Source organism: Bubalus bubalis, chromosome 24 (assembly GCF_019923935.1).
Source record: "Bubalus bubalis isolate 160015118507 breed Murrah chromosome 24, NDDB_SH_1, whole genome shotgun sequence".
NCBI lineage: Eukaryota > Metazoa > Chordata > Mammalia > Artiodactyla > Bovidae > Bubalus > Bubalus bubalis.
The window spans coordinates 6,728,948-6,748,310 of NC_059180.1; the positions used below are offsets into that span (position 1 = coordinate 6,728,948).

The 19,363-nt window shown below is 51.7% G+C and overlaps 1 protein-coding gene and 1 pseudogene across 1 annotated transcript; both read right to left on the reverse strand.

The window, feature by feature from the left end:
* Positions 1–5,985: 5,985 nt before the first annotated feature.
* LOC102394405 lies at positions 5,986–11,542 on the reverse strand (annotated as a pseudogene).
* Positions 11,543–13,250: 1,708 nt separating this feature from the next.
* LOC123331590 (2-acylglycerol O-acyltransferase 3-like) lies at positions 13,251–16,629 on the reverse strand. Its single transcript, XM_044935984.2, has 7 exons — positions 16,059–16,629; positions 15,738–15,845; positions 15,580–15,650; positions 15,114–15,318; positions 14,637–14,811; positions 13,734–13,945; positions 13,251–13,643 (listed from the first exon to the last, which is right to left on the reverse strand). The coding sequence occupies exons 1-7, from the start codon at positions 16,129–16,131 to the stop codon at positions 13,489–13,491; spliced, it is 999 nt and encodes a 332-aa protein (XP_044791919.2). The 5' UTR covers positions 16,132–16,629; the 3' UTR covers positions 13,251–13,488.
* Between the last annotated feature and the right edge of the window lie 2,734 nt (positions 16,630–19,363).

Consider the following 19,363-nt stretch of genomic DNA (forward strand, 5'->3'; position numbering starts at 1 on the left):
TACCTGACTTAAGTGGGCCCTGGGGGGACATTAATGGGAGCGGCACACCTGTCGTGTTTCCAAGTTTTGGGACCCAGCGCACTTCTCACAACCCGCAGCAGTAACAGCACCTTCTCTTTGGCCCACTCACCTCTGGATGCCAAGTCTCCCTTCCAGACCCAGAAGCCTCATCTTAACCTTCCTGTGATTTTCTGCTTCATGTAGCGGCCCCTCCCCAACCCAGATGCTTTCCATGGAGGGTCATGTCCCCTTCAGACTCTTGTCTCTCCATTGGGATCAAATCTGGCCCCTTTTCTAAGAAACCTGCTCAACTGGCATCACAGGTCTTGGGAACACTTTTCCCCTTTGATTACATCTCTGCCTCCGGGGCTTGTCTCACTTTCTCACTGGACTCCTTGACTTCTTCTACTTCTCTCCAGACTCGGGCCATCACCACCCCCCGACGCCTGCAACCCCAGTTTTGTTGGGCTTGGATTGCAGACAAAGAACTGATGGGAGATGAAGTCCCCACCTCCCTCCCCCACCCCTACTCCTATACAAAGGTCTCATTACTCACCTACAACCTGGCACAACCCCACTGCTCCAGAGAAAGACATCTACTGCTCACCAGGAAGAAGGGCAGGGGGCTTCTTGGAGGAAGATCTGATCCTCGCACCCCAGCTCTTGGTAGCTGGTTCTCACTGAAGAGAGTCCATTTGCCCCTCAGGGTAAAAATCCAGGGAAAAACACATACAATGCTGATCTTGAAGTCTGGGATCTTCATAAACATAAAATAACTAGGTCCTGCTTTCCAAAAAGGGCCAGACCAGATCACATGCAGTGTGTTCCAAGCCAATGGTTGAGAAAGCAACTCTTGAGCCCCTTCCCCTCATAAGATCAGAGTTTGGAGAAGAAAGAGAAAGAGGTTTGGGGAGGACTTTTAGAGCCCTACCTGCAAAGGGGAAGTCAACCAGGTTGGTGGTGAAAGGCTTCAAGACTCAAAGGACCTTGGGATGTCCCCAGTGTTTAGGGGCTGTGCTTGTGCGAGAAATGGAGTGACTGACTAGATATGCCCATCCAAGAAAGAAGGGTGGACAAGTGGATGCCCTCCAAGTGTATCCAGGCCAAGGATGCCCAAGCCTGGAGCTGTTTGTTTTTTTTTTCCCCATCCCTCTCTCCCATCTCTCTTCTCATCCTCTGACCTGGGAGAGTGATGGAGTTCCTACAGGGAAACCTACATGGAATCCAAGGGCAGAAAACCAGGGCCCAATGCTGAGGTATGGAAGTTCCCAGGGGACCTTAAGGGAAAACTCCAAAGAAGCCATGAGAAGACTCACAAGGAAAATAAATTAGCTTCAAAGACCTGGAGCCAAGAGAACACAGGACAGAGCAATCAAGAACTTGGGGGCTCCCTTTCCGCTGGTGAGTGAGGGGGTGGCGCGACATCTCTCCACTGCCTCTATTTCTGGCCAAGCAGGTGCCCCCCCCACTCCCACCCCCTGCTTGCAGCCAACTCACCCTCACTGTAGATGGGAAATTTCTGTCTGTGATGAAGATCAAAGTGTTTGCTAATCCCACTGAGCTTTTCTAGGTACCAACATTAGTGAATGTAGAACTCATCTATCACCTGAGAAGGGCCCAGATAAATTACAGGACTGCCAAGATTTTTATCTAGCAACAAAAGAAAAAGTTTTCCACTGAATAAACTCTGAGATGGCAAAAGACAGAATTGCACTCAGTTACCTTCGAACAACTTCTTCTCGTTTAAGTTATGGATCCAGACAAAGCCAGTCAGCAAATAGGATGGACACAAGTCAAAGGACACTATGACCTCCTAAGGTCGCTCAGACTGTTTCAGTTGGCATCTCCTTTCCTTCATGCCCTGACTGTGATGATGAAGGTGATGATCGTAGTAAATTCATTGGCTCATATAACCAACCTCTGTACTAACTCCTTAAATCTTAATAATTTAATCCTCACAACAGTTCTCTCTATTTGAGCAAATGATTTTACGTGGCCCTAAGGCTAGGCTTAAGGACCTAAGGAGCGGTGGCTGTGCGGGCGCAGGAGGGCCGAGAGGAGCTACTCCATGTTCAAGGTCAGGAGGGGCGGCCGTGAGGAGATACCCCTCATCCAAGATAAGAGAAACCCAAGTAAGACGGTAGATGTTGCAAGAGGGCATCAGAGGGCAGACACACTAAAACCATAATCACAGAAAACTAGTCAATCTGATCACACGGGCCACAGCCTTGTCTGACTCGATGAAACTAAGCCATGCCGTGTGGGGCCACCCAAGACGCACGGGTCATGGTGGAGAGGTCTGACAGAATGTGGTCCACTGGAGAAGGGAATGGCAAACCACTTCAGTATTCTTGCCTTGAGAACCCCATGAACAGTATGAAAAGGCAAAATGATAGGATAATGAAAGAGGAACTCCCCAGGTCAGTAGGTGCCCAATATGCTACTGGAGATCAGCAGAGAAATAACTCCAGAAAGAATGAAGGGATGGAGCCAAAGCAAAAACAATACCCAGTTGTGGGTGTGACTGGTGATAGAAGCAAGGTCCGATGCTGTAAAGAGCAATATTGCATAAGAACCTGGAATGTTAGGTCCATGAATCAAGGCAAATTGGAAGTGGTCAAACAAGAGATGGCAAGAGTGAATGTCGACATTCTAGGAATCAGCGAACTAAAATGGACTGGAATGGGTGAATTTAACTCAGATGACCATTATATCTACTACTGCAGGCAGGAATCCCTTAGAAGAAATGGAGTAGCCCTCGTAGAGAACAAAAGAGTTCAAAATGCAGTACTTGGATGCAATCTCAAAAATGACAGAATGATCCCTGTTCGTTTCCAAGGCAAACCATTCAATATCACAGTAATCCAAGTCTATGCCTCAACCAGTAATGCTGAAGAAGCTGAAGTTGAACGGTTCTATGAAGACCTACAAGACCTTTTAGAACTAACACCCCCCAAAGATGTCCTTTTCATTATAGGGGACTGGAATGCAAAAGTAGGAAGTCAATAAACACCTGGGGTAACAGGAAAATTTGGCCTTGGAATATAGAATGAAGCAGGGCAAAGGCTAATAGAGTTTTGCCAAGAGAACACACTGGTCATAGCAAACACCCTCTTCCAACAACACAAGAGAAGACTCTACACTTGGACATCACCAGATGGTCAACACCGAAATCAGATTGATTATATTCTTTGCAGCCAAAGATGGAGAAGCTCTATACAGCCAGCAAAGACAAGACCAGGAGCTGACTGTGGCTCAGATCATGAGCTCCCTTATTGCCAAATTCAGACTTAAATTGAAGAAAGTAGGGAAAACCACTAGACCATTCAGGTATGACCTAAATCAAATCCCTTATGATTATACAGTGGAAGTAAGAAATAGATTTAAGGGACTAGATCTGATAGACAGAATGCCTGATGAACTATGAACAGAGGTTCGTGACATTGTATAGGAGACAGGGATCAAGACCATCCTCATGGAAAAGAAATGCAAAAAAGCAAAATGGTTGTCTGGGGAGGCCTTACAAATAGTTGTGAAAGGAAGAGAAGCAAAAAGCAAAGGAGAAAAGGAAAGATATAAGCATCTGAACACAGAGTTCAAAAGAATAGCAAGGAGAGATAAGAAAGCCTTCTTCAGCAATCAATGCAAAGAAATAGAGGAAAACAACAGAATGGGAAAGACTAGAGATCTCTTCAAGAAAATTAGAGATACCAAGGGAACATTTCCTGCAAAAATGGGCTCGATAAAGGACAGAAATGGTATGGACCTAACAGAAGCAGAAGATATTAAGAAGAGGTGGCAAGAAGTTCTTCATGTCCCAGATTATCACGATGGTGTGATCACTGACCTAGAGCCAGACATCCTGGAATGTGAAGTCAAGTGGGCCTTAGAAAGCATCACTACGAACAAAGCTAGTGGAGGTGATGGAATTCCAGTTGAGCTATTTCAAATCCTGAAAGATGATGCTGTGAAAGTGCTACACTCAATATGCCAGCAAATTTGGAAAACTCAGCAGTGGCCACAGGACTGGAAAAGGTCAGTTTTCATTCCAATCCCAAAACTACCACACAATTGCACTCATCTCACACGCTAGTAAAGTAATGCTCAAAATTCTCCAAGCCAGGCTTCAGCAATACGTGAACCGTGAACTTCCTGATGTTCAAGCTGGTTTTAGAAAAGGCAGAGGAAGCAGAGATCAAATTGCCAACATCCGCTGGATCATGGAAAAAGCAAGAGAGTTCCAGAAAAACATCTACTTCTGCTTTACTGACTATGCCAAAGCCTTTGACTGTGTGGATCACAATAAACTGTGGAAAATTCTGAAAGAGATGGGAATACCAGACCACCTGACCTACCTCTTGAGAAATTTGTATGTAGGTCAGGAAGCAACAGTTAGAACTGGACATGGAGCAACAGACTGGTTCCAAATAGGAAAAGGAGTACATCAAGGCTGTATATTGTCACCCTGTTTATTTAACTTATATGCAGAGTACATCATGAGAAACGCTGGGCTGGAAGAAGCACAAGCTGGAATCAAGATTGCCGGGAGAAATATCAATAACCTCAGATATGCAGATGACACCACCCTTATGGCAGAAAGTGAAGAGGAACTAAAAAGCCTCTTGATGAAAGAGGAGAGTGAAAAAGTTGGCTTAAAGCTCAACATTCAGAAAATGAAGATCATGGCATCTGGTCCCATCACTTCATGGGAAATAGATGGGGAAGCAGTGGAAACAGTGTCAGGCTTTATTTTTTGGGGCTCCAAAATCACTGCAGATGGTGATTGCAGCCATGAAATTAAAAGAGGCTTACTCCTTGGAAGGAAAGTTATGACCAACCTAGATAGCATATTAAAAACCAGAGACATCACTTTGCCAACAAAGGTCCATCTAGTCAAGGCTATGGTTTTTCCTGTGGTCATGTATGGATGTGAGAGTTGGACTGTGAAGAAAGCTGAGTGCAGGAGAATTGATGCTTTTGAACTGTGGTGTTGGAGAAGACTCTTGTGAGTCCCTTGGACTGCAGAGATCCAACCAATCCATTCTGAAGGAGATCAGTCCTGGGTGTTCTTTGGAAGGAATGATGCTAAAGCTGGAACTCCAGTACTTTGGCCACCTCATGCAAAGAGTTGACTCATTGGAAAAGACTGTGATGCTGGGAGGGATTGGGGGCAGGAGGAGAAGGGGACAACAGAGGATGAGATGGCTGGATGCCATCACCGACTCGATGGACGTGAGTCTGAGTGAACTCCGAGAGTTGGTGATGGACAGGGAGGCCTGGTGTGCTGTGATTCATGGCGTCGCAAAGAGTCGGACACGACTGAGCGACTGAACTGAACTGAACTGAAGGCTAGGCGTGCAGTAGGGCTGCATGCTGGTAAAATAAATCCATGCTTCATCTGGTCTTCCATCCCCCAGGGAACATGAAGGATGGAAAGAGATGCAGAAATAAGCTATGTACTTAACTCTATCTTTCTGTTATGGGGGGGTCAGTCCAACACTCCCTACAGTCAGGCACCCCTGAGCTTTATCAGCTTTTGTTCATAGTATTTCACCTTCTACCCTATTGACTCTTCCTACCTAACCTTGTTCACTCTTAAAAGCCAAGCCCTCTGGGGAGCTTCCCTCCCCAACAGCTCTTAGCTAAGTACATGCCTTTATTTACAGAGGGAGAAGGGACCCGCCAAAGGAAGAGACTTTAGCAAATTCATGCAGCAGAATTAAGTTTCTGGGAGGAGAACGTATGGGCCTGATACTCGGTCAAAGGCAGAAACTGTATCCGTTAGGATGGAGGTGGATTACATGTGGGCATGCTCACACGCAGAGGGAGAGCCTGAGTTCTGCAGGCATCTGACTCTACCGAGCAGTGGAGAGAGAACTGGCTCTTATTGGCACAGTAGCTCGGCAGTAGGTGGGGGTCTCAGGCACGGGGATCAGGGGCTGGGGGCGGGGGGCAGGCTGTGAGGTGGGGAGGGGTGAGGCCAAGGCTAGATGAAGGTGAGGTGAGTAGAAGCCAGGAGGCCGCAGCTCTCCTTGTGCTCCTCAAACAGTTGCTCCAGAGCCTTCATGTACAGCGTGTGATAGTGGTCCACCTGCTCCTCGGTGGGCTGTGGGCACTGGGGCACCGGGATGGGGTGGCCCACTGCAGGGACAGAGGGACACAGGTCGGGGAGGGGCCTCGGCTGCACGCACAGCAGATAGCGGCCTTCTTTCCTGGACACGGCGCTCACCCACAGTGGTGATGGGTCTGGCGAGGGGCACCAGGCCCCAGGACTTGGCTGAGAAAAGACCACGGCCCCAGAAGATGCAAGGAGAGAAGCTCAGGAGTCTCTTGATGGTGATCTGGAACAGACGCTGCCAGGAGTCTGGGGCAAAAATCTTAACTCTGAAGATGTCATTCTCCCCAAAGGAGTACATGGGCACCAGGGAGGCGCTGGGAAGGGAGGGAAATAAGATAGAAGAGGGCTGGTCAGGTCAGGGGCTCTAGGAGTGCCCCCACATTCCTCCCCCACAGGTTCCCACTTCCCAAGGCCATGTGAAGCAATGACACGGGCTATGAAGAAAGATCTGGAAGAAGGGACTTATATTTCTTAAGAGGAATGTGTACTGGGCAGTCCTATAAACATTTTCTCATGCAGTCTCAACAAGGTGGCAAAGTGAATATTAATTCTTTCCCAAGTAAAGAAGCATGCAAGGTCTTGCCTGTGAGAGGGTGTCATAAAAGAATGTGAGCTGAGGGAGACGGAGCCCCAGGGTCCAGCGATTCGCACTGTGATCCTGTGTCTCCCTGTGTGGGAGGAAGCCTGGGGAAGGGGTTCAGGGCTGAGCACAGAGCACACTCTGAAGGGCTGACCACAGCGCCCTCTAGAGGTGGTCACGGTGTAAGCTCTGGGGACACAGTCCATGTCCAGGGGGCAGGTGTGTAGGGATGGAGTGCAGATCCCCAGAGACACTGTGAGGTTCTGACCATTGAAGGCAGCCCTGGTTGGGCCCCCACTCATCCGTGCCTCAGTGCCAGGAGGACGAAGCCTTTACGATTCTGGAGAGTGAGGCAGCGCTCCCCTGGGATGGCATGCAGGGCCTCATGGGCTCCGCCGACCAGAATGAACAGCCTGGCCCAGCTGGGGCTGGGACAGGATAAAATCCAGGCTCTGGTGGTTTGCAGAACACAGTCCTGTGGACAAGAGAGGGTGCAGGGACAGTCAGTATCCACTCCTTGGCTCCCTAGTCCCTCACCCCACCCTTTAGCACACAAAGTATTAGACATCATCCCTTTCTTCCCAAGCTCCCCACCCCTGTCGCTCTGTCCTACAGCACCTCTCCCAGCAAGAATACAGGACACTTGCCCCAAAGCCACTCCCTGACCCCCACTTGACGAGTGTTCAAGCCAAGCGCCTGTGATGGGTGGTGAGTAGGTGCCTCTCAGGCCGGGGTGGGGTTGAGTTGCCTTCTGTCACTCAGCTCAAGACTCACCACAGGACATAACATGGTCTCGATAGCCTGGGAGGTGGATCTGGCCATTCAACCCGGCCACTAAGAATCAAAGCCCTGGAAACTCCTGAGAGAAGCCCGTGCTCTCCGTGGCAAAGTTACAGAAGCATCTGATGCCCAGGATCCTATGTGGAGGGGGGCTAGTACACAGTTCCACTCTGGGGACAGCTGTTTTCACCAGCTGTGGGGGCAGGAGGCAGGATGTAGGAAACAGCAGTATTGGATACCAGTATACCAGCTGAAAAGACTTCCCTCCCAAGCAACAGATTTCGGAGTTCAGGATCTAAGATGGAGTCAAGGACACAAGGGTCCAGAGGGGTCTGGAACACCACCCTACTCCCTCCCCCATTGCTTGAACTTAAGAAGTGAGTGGTCAAAATTCATCATAGGGAGGGGTGAGTAGGTGGACAGGGAGGAGTGGAGCATCCCTTGGAGGGTGACCTGTTGCCTTAATGGGGGAAATAATCCCTTCAGTGTTTCCAAACCTGCCAGTTCCTCACCCACTCATTACGCCTTCCTACCTGGGCAGAGTAATAAGGGTGGAAGATTTCCTGGAGATAACCATTTGTCACCTCTCACTACCTGGACTCTTTAGCACTCACCTTGCTGGGGTGAGTCCCGGTCCAGAAATAACCATACCAAGTAGAGAACAGAGAAACACCAGAGCAAGGTACAGAGGAGGAAGACGCCAACAAGGGAAAAGAAAGTGCCTGGAAGAAAGATGAGAAAGAAAAATGATTTAGATCTTGACACCACAATGACTGCTCCTTTCCTTCTCAATGAGATCCTTGGTCCCCTCCCAGCTGGACCTCTGGCCCTTCCCTCCTTTTGCCCTGGTGTCCAGGTAAGTGGGGTTCCTGCCTTCTCCCCACCAGTCTCTCCCCTCCCTCCCTCCCTAGAGGACTCCTGCCCAGCTCCCCTCACCCACGAAGAGGAAACAGCACGTATTGGGAGATGCTCAGTACTTGTAGCCATTGTTTCTTCAGGGTTTCCATGCTGTGGGAGGGTGGAGGGGTGGTGGAGACTTCCCATTGCTCTGCTTCCGCCAGCGGGGCTCCAGGACTCGGGGGGAAAAAGGATTAAGGTTACAGTAGGAGCCCAGGAAGCCTTTCCGGTCTGAGTGGACAACCCCTGGGGCCTCCTGGGATGGCTTGTAGGGCTGTGTGTAGGCAGAGACTCTTGATCAGGAGCCTCAGAGGTCTTCAGCCTCCTCACACACTGATCACTGAACCTCTCCCCTGAATGGGGCTGGGAGGCGGGTTGGGGGCTTGCCACCGAGATGGCCCTGAGGCGCATTAAGGATCTTATGGGGGAGGGTTCCTGAAGGAGACAGAGAGCCCACTTCTGAGGTCCCAGGCGAGACCATGTGATCTGGTGTGTGGCCAACTGATTGTGGACTCGAGCCCTGGGTCTGTTTTCAGATCTCTCAGAGTATCTAGGCTACTGGGAGGCGCCTAGACACTTGGACCTCACCTCCAAGCACAGACACATCAATACCACATCCATTCCCACCTTTAATTTCAGTCTCCTCCATAGTCATCGAAGGGGCTGATAGCAACCTAGGTGAGGAGGAGGTGCCTGCTGGGGACCCTGTAGCGAGCCTCGTGCTCTTCAAACAGTTGTGTGAGCCGCTCCACCTGGACAGAGTGCAGTGTGCCCACCCGCCCTGGAGTGGACCACCTGATTCCTTGTACCAGAAGGGGGGCCCCACTGTACGGGAATAGGAGATAAGAGGTGTGGTTGCCGTTTTTGTTGTTCAGTCAACAAAAACTAAGTCATGTCCGGCTCTTTGTGGTCCCATGGACAGCAGCACGTCAGGCCTCCCTGTCCTTCACCATCTCTCAGAATTTGCTCAAACTCAGGTCCATTGAGTTGGTCATGCCATCCAACCATCTCATCCTTTGTCACCACTTTCTCCTCCTGTCATCAATCTTCCCCCAAATCAGGGTCTTTTTCAATGAGTCAGCCTTTTGCATCAGGTGGCCAGAGTATTGGAGTTTCAGCCTCAGCATCAGTCCTTCCAATAAATATTCAGGATTGATTTCCTTTAGGACTGACTGGGTTTGATCTCCTTGCTGTCCAAGGGACTCTCAAGAGTCTTCTCCAACACCACAGTTCAAAAGCATCAATTCTTTGGCGCACAGCCTTCCTTATGGCCCAACTCTCGCATCTGTACATGACTACTGGAAAAAACTATAGCTTTGACTACATAGCCCTTTGTTGGCAAAGTAACGTCTCTGTTTTTGAATACGCTGTCTAGGTTTGTCATACCTTTCTTTCCAAGGAGGAAGTGTCTTTTAATTTCATGGCTGCAGTTACGGTCCGCAGTGATTATGGAGACCAGGCTCCCTTCCTCCCAACAGATCAACTGGGACAGAGTTCATGGCTGGCACCTTAGCCAAACGCCAGCCAAGGCTTGAGGGCCGCAGCAAGGATTTCAGGCCCCAACCGTGGACCTTCACCTCCCGATGAAGGGAGGATGCAGGGCGTCTTGAGCCCATTGTAGCGGGCGGGCGAGTGGGCCGGGGAGCAGGGCAGGTAGAGGCTGGGTCTCACTGACTGCTTACCAATGACGGTGTGGATGGGCTGGAGGAAGGGCAGGAGGAGGCCCAGCAGGGCCACCCTCAGCACCTACCGCAGTGCTTTCTGTGCCCATCTCACCCAGGAGCCTGGCGGGCTTGGAAACTGCTGGAAGACCTTGTTCTCCACACAAGAGAAGATGGAACCAGGGATGCACTGGGAGAGCAGGGAGCACCTGACTTCCGGCCCTGTGGGTGCTGGGCTCCTCCCCACCAGCGCCACCCCAGAGGCCCCCACAGTGGACACCTCACTCGTGTTCGAAGGCCAACTTGACAAATTCCTTCTTCTTGTGGATCAGCAAGCTCCACTTTGCCTCCAGGGTGCCCGCCTCCCCCCGGCTCCCTGGACCCGAGGTCGGGTCAAGTGATAGGAGGTGCTGGCCTTGTTAGAGGACACCAAACCTGGTGGGGAGGGAGGAGGCAGGAAGACCTGAGCCCGAGTCTTCCAGAAAAGAGGGAGGAGGGCACGGGGAAAGGACAGTGATTCTTCACCAGCTGGGGACACAGGGTGAACACCCCAGGTGGGGAGGCACTAATGTTGGATTTTGGGGATGACGGTCCCAAGAGTCTACTCGGAAGCCCAGCTCCCACGCAGCACAGAGTTCCAGATGGGTAGAGTGTCCTGGACACGCCTCCAGATGGCCTGGTAAGGACTCAGACAGAGCCACGGCCTCCTTCCCGAGATATGCTTCTGTCTCCATAGAGCCCGTCCAGGTTGAGGACCGCTGGGATCCAGGCCCGGCTCAGGAGTACAAGGAGCAAGGCAGCCAGACACCCCTGAGCTGGAGGTGGGGTGTGTGAGTGAGGACTCTGACACCAGAGGTTTAGGAGTCCCAGGTCCCCCCTTTACCCCCTTCGCTGCTCCATGGCTTCAGGCCCATCTGTCCTGAAGGAAATCACTGCCTTTCTCACTCCTTGAAGGATCCCACCCCAGTGATCCCAGCCCCACCTCCCTCCCACCTTGGCATCAGGAAGCAGAGAGCCAGGCCCAGGGTCCTCAGGGTTTCAGGGGCTCACCAAGCTCCAAAATGGAGAAGATCCATTGCAGGAGGGCACACACCTGGAGAGCCAGGCGGAGAAGACTGGAGGAGACTGGCCTTCTGCAGAGGGGAGTCTCAACACTATGTCTCTAAGCTTTCTGTCTTTTGGCCCAATCCCCTGGCCCTACCCATGACCTGGGTTCTGCCTTCATTTCTGCCTCCTCTGATGATGAGCACACTGGACAACGGTGAGCCCTGGCAAGGAAGGGTTATCACTATTTGGCTTCACAGAGCTGTGACCAAAAGGGGAGGCCAGGGGTGTGACTGGGGAACCTGGGGGTGAGGAAAGTGCTTGGATTTTGTGGCGGTCAGGACTGGCTCCCTGTGATGACAGACTGGACCAGTGGGGGATGACCTGTGTGTGTGTACCCTGAACAGCAGGGCTCCCCATTTGTCACCCGGGCCTGACCCCTGAGGGGTAGAGGGCCCGCATGACGAGTTATTCCCTAAGGAGCAGCTTAGGCCTCTGTGGGGAGACCTCCAGAGGGAAGGGCTTTGTGTGAATGGCTAAGAATTGGGGAGCCCCTCCAAGAGAGAGCCCATCAGTCCAAATGACCCAAATTCATTCATTTTTATGGCTGAGAGTATTCCATTGTATACACGTGCCACCTGTTCTGTATCCATTAATCTGTCAGTAAACATTTACGCTGCTTCGATATCTTGGCTATTGTAAACAGTACTGCAGTGAATATTGGGGTGCATGTGTCCTTTCTGACCACGTTTTTCTCCTGATAAGGAGAGGGTGTGCAGGGACATATGGTAGCTCTATTTTTAGATTTTTAAGGAAACTTCATGGTGTTTTCCTTAGTGGCTGGACCAATTTACATTCCCACCAACAGTCTAGGAGTCCCTTCTTTCCAAAAAACTCTGAAAAATCCTTGAAAGGACCCAAGAGGGAAAGAAACTAACTTCAAATATCTGGAGCCCATTGCTGTCTTAGGCCAATGCAGTTAAGAACTTTGGGGGCCATTTTCCCCTCCTCTGCCCCACACACCAACCCACAGGGGACCAGTCACAGAAGCTGGAGAGGGAGGGAGAGAAAACACTTCCCTCCTTCCCTTTCTATTCTCTCTTCCCCCAACTGCCACTTCTGGCCAAGCACACACTCTGGATGCAATTAGTTGGCCCTTGCTGGAGATGGGAAGTTGCTACCCTCAGATGAAGATACAAGTGTTGATTGATACACCAACTAAACATTTCTAGGCACCAACATAAAGTGAATGTAGAACCCATCACCTGAGGAATACCAGGTAAGTCACAAGAGTGCCAAGATTTTTTTATCCAGAGACAAGGAAAACTCTTCCGCCGAATGAATTTTTAAAGACAGCAGAGGAGAAATAGACTTGCATTTAGTTGTGCAACAAGTTCCAACTTAGTTCCAACAAGACTTTCTCATTAAGCCATGGATACAGAAATAAAGCCAATCGGGAGACAGGACTGACACAAGGCGAAGGGCGCTATCACCACATAAGGACCCTCAGAACTTTCGACTGACCGTCTCGCATCTCACTGGGCAGGTGCCTGCAATGACGGTGGTGGTGATGGTGATGACGGTGGTCGAGTCATTGGCTCTTATTTTGTCGGTCTCCAGTTTTTAAAATGTTAAATGTTGGTAGTTTACATAAGGATGGGAAGAGATGGAGAAGCAGGTATGTTCTTAACTGTACCACTGTTATTGTCTATCACTGGGGGTCATGCCAACCCTCCCTGCTGTTAGGTACACTTGATGCTTGCCAGCAGTATTTCACCATGTACCCTATGAAAGTTGCTCAGTCGTGTCTGACTCTTTGTGATCCCATGGGCTATACAGTTCGTGGAATTCCCCAGGCTAGAATAGCGGAGTGGATAGCTGTTCCCTTCTCCAGGGGAATCTTCCCAACCCAGGGATCGAACCCAGGTCTCCCACATTGCAGACAGATTCTTTACCAGTTGAGCCACTAGGGCAGCTCATGTACTCTATGGTCTCCCCCTACTTAAATCCTGTCCACTCTGCAAGCTTACCTCTTGGGGGAACTCCCCTCTCCAACTCCACTGTGATGCTCAAGAACTCTTAGCTAAGGAGATGCATTCATTTACAGAGGCAAAAGGGAACCCAGCCAAGGGAAGAGACTCATGCAAGTTCATGTAGCAGGATTCGATCTTTGGGAAGAGAATTCAGGGCCCTGCAGCAAGTCTAAGGCAGCAAGTCTGTATCAGTTAGGGTGGAGGTAGAACACGAGTGGGCAGGCTCACTCCTAGAGAAAGGTTCTACCAAGCAGTGGTGAGAGAACTGGCTTTTATTTGCACAGTAGTGTGGAGTCAGTGGGGGCTCAGACACTGGGATCAGGGGCTGTGGGGCAGGTGGGTGGGGCTGTGAGGTGAGGAGGGGTGAGTCCAGGCCTAGAAGAAGGTGAGGTGAGTAGAAGCCAGGAGGCCGCAGCTCTCCTTGTGCTCCTCAAACAGTTGCTCCAGAGCCTTCATGTACAGCGTGTGATAATGGTCCACCTGCTCCTCGGTGCGCTGTGGGCACTGGGGCACCGGGATGGGGCGGCCCACTGCAGGGACAGGGGGACACAGGTCAGGGGAGGGGCCTCGGCTGCCTATGCAGCTCACATTGTCCTTCTTCCCTGGACACGGGCACTCACCCACAGTGGTGATGGGTCTGGCGAGGGGCATCAGGCCCCAGGACTTGGCTGAGAAGAGACCACAGCCCCAGAAGATGCAAGGAGAAATGTCCACGGACTTCTTGATGGTGACCTGGAACGGACGCTGCCAGGAGTCTGGGGCAAAAGCCTTAACTCTGAAGATGTCATTCTCCAGAGCTGCTGGGAAGGTGAGGAGACAAGAAAGAAGAGGGCTGGTCACATAAGGGGCTCTGGGAGGGCCCCCACATTCTTCCTCCATGGGTTCCCACTTCCCAAGGCCATTTGAAGCACTTTGTAGGCCAAATGATGTTACTACAAGGAAAGATCTGGAAGAAGGGACTTATGTTTCTTTTTTTAAAAAAATATTTTTATTTAGTTATTTGGTTCTGCCATGTCTTTGCTGGGGCATGTGGGATCTAGTTCCCTGATCAGGGATCAAATCCAGGTCCCCTGCATTGGGAGTATGGTGTCTTACCCACTGGACCACCAGGGAAGTCCGGGACTCACGGCTCTTAAGACGAATGTGTACTGGGCCACTGTATATACATTTTCTCATACAGTCTCAACTACAACATGGTGGCAAGGTGGGTGTTCACCCTATTTCACAAGTAAAGAAGCCTGCAAGGTCTTGCTTGAAGGATTTCATAAAGCAATGAACTGTGGGCATCCAAGACAGTGGGTCCAGCGATTTGCACTGTGATCCCGTCTCTCTCTGCGTGGGAGGAAGCCTGGGGAATGGGCACCAGGGCTGGGCACAGAGGAAACACCCAAGGTCTGCCTAGAGCGCCCTCTAGAGGTGGTCACGGTGGAAGCTCTGGGGACACACAGTCCAGCTCCAGGGGGCGGGTGTGTAGGCACAGAGTGTAGATCCCCAGACACACTGCGAGGTGGGCCACCGCTCACCCATGCCTCAGTGCCAGGCGGACAAAACCTTTACGGTTCCGGAGAATGAGGCAGTGCTGCCCTGGGATGGCATGCAAGGCCTCATGGGCTCCCCCGACCATGATGACCACAGCCTGGCCGAGCTGGGGCTGGGACAGAATAAAATCCAGGCTCTGACGGTTCATGGAACATACTCCTGTGGACAAGAGAGGGTGCAGGAACAGATCTTACCCACTCATTGGCTCCCTAGGCTCTTCTCCCTTTAGCACAGGAAGAGTGAGATCCCACCCCTTTCTTTCCAAACTCCTTACCCCTGTCCCCCTGCCCCCCAGTCCATGAACCCTACAGCACCTCTCCCAGCAAGGATGCGGGACCCTTGCTCCAAAGTCACTTCCTGACCCTCCACTGTGAGTTCAAGCAGAGTGCCTGCAGTAGGCTGTGAGTGGGAACCACTCCAGCCAGATGGAGTTGCCTTCTGTCACTCGGCTCAAGACTTACCATAGGACATAACATAGTCTCGATAGACTGGGAGGCAGAAGAACCTGTTCAATATGGCCACCGAGAACTGAAGCCCTGGGAACTGCTGGGAGGAGCCAGTGCCCTCCGTGCAGAAGTTACAGAAGCTTGCGATGGCCAAGATCCCATGTGGGTGGGTGACAGGTACATAGTTCCCGTCTGAGGGCAGCTCTGCTGTTTTTATCAGCTGTGGGGACCAGGGGACAGGGTGAGGGAAATAAACAGAGAAGACTTACGGGAAAAGACCTCCCTCCGCACTAACAGACGTCAGAGTTCAGAATCAAAGATGGGGTCAAGGGCACACGGTTCACTCTTGAAACACCACCACACTCGCTGCCCCATTGACTGAACTGAAACAGCCGTCATAGGGAGAGGTGAGGAGGGGTGAGGAGTTGGCGGGGTAGGGGAGAGGGAGGGGGAGAGCATCCCTTGGAGGGTGTCCTGTTACCTTAATGGGGAAATAATCACTCAGGTGTTTCCAAAGAGCCCAGTTCCTCGTCCACTGACAACACCTTCCTCCTTGAGCAGAGCGATAAGGGCGGGGGAAGAATTCCTACAGACAGCCTTTATCACCTCTTCTCCCTGGGCCCTTGTTTAAGCGCTCACCTCGGTGGGGTATGTCCTGGTCCAGGAATAACCACACCGAGTAGAGAACAGAGAGCCACCAGAGGGAGGTGAAGAGGAGAAAGGAGGCAAGAAAGGAAAAGAAAGGGCCTGGGTACAAAGGAGAAAGGAGAATGATTTAGATTCTGAAACTGCAGTGACTTCTCCACCCTCACCAATGAGACCCCTGCCGGTCTCCCAGCTGGACTTCTGGGCACCCCCTCCCTGGCCCTAGAGATCCGAGTGACAGTGGGCTCCAGCCTTTCTCTTCCACCCTCCCCTCTTTCCATCTTCCCTAGTGGACCCCAGCTTGGTTCCCCTCACCCATGAAGAGGAAACAGAACACGTATTTGTAGATGCTCAGTACTTCTAGCTGCTGTTTCTTTAGGGTTTTCATGCTGGGGGAGGGCAGCGGGGCAGTGGAGACTCCCAGGTGCTCCCCTTCTGCCAGCTGGGCTCCCGGACTGGATGCTGGAAGCCTTTCTGGTCTCAGTCACCAAGCCCTTGTGGCCTCCAGGGATCGCCTGTGGATGTGGAGACTATGTTCAGAGCCCCAGAGGTCTCCAGCCTCCCTGCACTTATCATGAACTTCTCCAGTGGGTTGGTCTGGGCTGGCCACTCCCTGGGGCTGGGAAGCGGGGAGGTGGCAGGGGCGTGCCACCGAGGTCCACCCCCGGGTGCAGTAGAAATCTTGTGGGAAATGGTTGCGGAAGAAGCCAGAGAGCCCACCCACTGGATCCCAGCCCTGACTGCATGATATCACAGACACTGGACAAGCGCACCCTAGTGTTCACAGGTCTGGGAGTGTTTAGGCTACTTGGAGGCATTACTCGGCACGGGGGTCTTAACCCTAAGGACAAACACAGTAATACCACATGTATATTCCCAGTGTGAAATTCAGTCCCCACCCACACTCCTCCAGGGCCCTGCGGCTGCCTAGGTGACAAGGAGGTGACTGTGGGCAGGGACCCTGTAGCACAGGGAGTGCTCTTGGAACAGCTGCCTGGGTGGCTCCACAGTGGCCCCGTGCACCGCGTCCACGTGTGTTGAGGCGGGTCACCTGGTTCACTGTACATGGATCGGGGCCTGCAGTGTGGGCAGAAGAGGAATAAGACAGGTGGTCACTGAGACCCCTTCAGGTAAGTCCCTCTCCCTCCTGAGGGATCTAGTGGGACAGAGTTCAGGGCTGGTGGGTTTGCCAAATGCCAGCCTGGGGGTGGGGCTGGCACCAAGTATTCAGGTCCCAACCTAGGACCTTCACCTCCCAACCATGCGGGGGGCCTTGAGCCTGGGAGTGGGGAGCAGGCTGGGGAGCCTGGGAGCAGAGCAGGCAGAGGTTTCAGGTATGGAAGGGCAGGAGACCCTGGGGCCTGGAACATTCGCAGGGCCACTCTCAGCAGCGACCCAGTGTTTCCTGCATCTTTCCACCCAGGACCCAGGCGGGTTCAGAAACTGTGGGAGGGCTCATTCTCCCCCAAAGAGAAGACTGGCACTGGGGAGGCTCTGGGGGCACAGGGGAAGCCTGACTCCAGGCCCTTGTGGGCGGGGCTCCTCCCCAGAGCAGTGCTGCCCTAGAAACCCTGCCTGGCCACCCCCGGGTTCCTCACTGGTGTTCTAGTGCCAGCTTGACAAATCCCTTCTGATTGCAGATCTGCAAGCTCAGCGATCTGATCTGGGATCTGGGCATTGACTCCAGCTGGTACCGGGGCCCATCCAAGGCCAGAGGTCTGGGCCAGTGGGGCTCGCCATGGTGTGTACCCTGAATAGCAGGGCTCCCCGTTTTTCCCCGGGGCCTGGTCCTGAGTGGTAGAGGATGTGCAGGAAGCTTTAATCCCTAAGGAGTAGCTTAGGCCCCCATGGAGAGACCTCTGGGGGCATGGCTTTGTGGGAAATGCTAAGGATTGGGGAGCCCCTCCAAGAGAGAGTCCACTGGGCTCTGGGCACATGTTCCAAGGGGTCGGGGGCCAGCGTTCGCTGTGACCAGGACCTTGTTCAAGCCTGACCAGAGGCAGTGGGCCAGCATTTTTTCGAGGTTACTGGAAGTCCCCTTTTTTCGATACTTGGCCTTGTGGGATTTTAGTTCCCCAACCAGGGATTGAACCTGGGCCCTAGGTAGTATGAACTGAGTCCTATTCATTGTACCACCTGGGAATTCCTGGATCATCACTTAAAAAAAAATTAGACTTCCCTGATAGTCCAGCAGTTAGGAATCTTCCTGGCAAGTCAGGAGACACAGGTTCGATCCCTGGTCTGGGAAGATTCCACATGCCATGAGGCAATTAAGCTCATGCAGCACAGCTACTGAGCTGCGGCCACAGACACTAAAACCCAAGAGCTCTAGAGTCTGTGCTTGGCAACATAGAAGCCACGGCAATGAGAAGCCCACGCACCACAAATAGAGTGTAGCCCCGGCTTGGTGCACCTAGAGTAAGCACTGCATGCAGCCAGAAAGATTCAATGCAACCAAAAATAAAATATAAAAAAGAATTAAATTTAAAAAGTTGTTGCGACTATTTAAAATTATTTACTTATTTATTGCTGGCTGTGCTGGGTCTTTGTTGCTGTGCAAGGGCTTTCTCTGGTTGCAGTGAACAGGGTCTACTCTGCTTTGCTGGACATGGACTTCTCATTGTGGTGCCTTCTCTTGTTTCAGGATACAGGCTCTGAGCTCATGGCTTCAGTAGTTGTGGCATCTGGGCTCAGTAGTTGCAGCACCCAGGCTTAGTGGCTGAGGCTCTTGTGCCCTAGGCATCCCAGGCTTCAGCATTTGTGGCCCTCGGGCTCAGTTGCTCCATGGCATGTGGGATCCTCTCCAACCAGAGACTGAACCTGTGTCCCCTGTACTGGCAGGTGGGCTCCCATCCATTGTACCACCAGGGAAATCTAAATTATTATGATTTTTAACAGCTACTTTCCATTTATAGTTCTTAAAAATATTGTCAATATTCCCTGTGTTGAACAAACATTGTTGAGTCTATCTGGCATTCAATAGTTTGTGGTGACCTCCACTCCCCACACCTACATTGCCCCTGTCCTCACTGGAAGGACACTTCTGTTTTTTGTGAAGGTTACTTTTTTTTTTTTTTAATATTTATTTATTTGGCTGCATCAGGTCTTAGCGTCACACGGGATTTTCATTGCAGTGCAGGTTTAGCTGCTCTGCAGCATGTGAGACCTTACCTCCCTGACCAGAGATCAAACCTGTGTCCCCTGCATTGCAAGGCAGATTCTTAACCACTGGCCACTGGGCAAGTCCCAAGGTTACTTTCTTTTAGGGAAGTCTGATGTACACCCATGAGAAGCCTCTGTCACACATCACATTGTCTCCTGACACAAAGCGCTTTCCCTCTGTCATGATCACTTTCTGATCAAAGTCTCCCGCACACTGTGAGCAACAAGAAGAGAATTGGGCTCATCACTGCAGCCGCCATGATGCGTCCCCAGCATGTGGAGATGCTCCATGAATGAAGGGTGGGTTAGTAGGAGACAGGATAGGCAGATTCTAGTATGGCTCAGGCTGGCACACCTTTCTCTCCCTGTGCCAGGTCTCACTCACTTGAAGCTTCCTGGTCCAGGGACCTTTTGGCAAGAGATATTTCCTCCTGTCCCTGCTCAACCCACCTGCATCC

Bases quoted from the DNA above. Each gene is read 5' to 3' on its own strand.
- LOC123331590 (XM_044935984.2), bottom strand. From the start codon at position 16,131: ATGAAAACCCTAAAGAAACAGCAGCTAGAAGTACTGAGCATCTACAAA. The intron at 15,319-15,579 runs GTAACAGGACAC...TGGTCCCCACAG, and splicing joins GTGATTATTTCCCCATTAAG to CTGATAAAAACAGCAGAGCT. The intron at 14,812-15,113 runs GTAAGTCTTGAG...TCTTGTCCACAG, and splicing joins AGACTATGTTATGTCCTATG to GAGTATGTTCCATGAACCGT.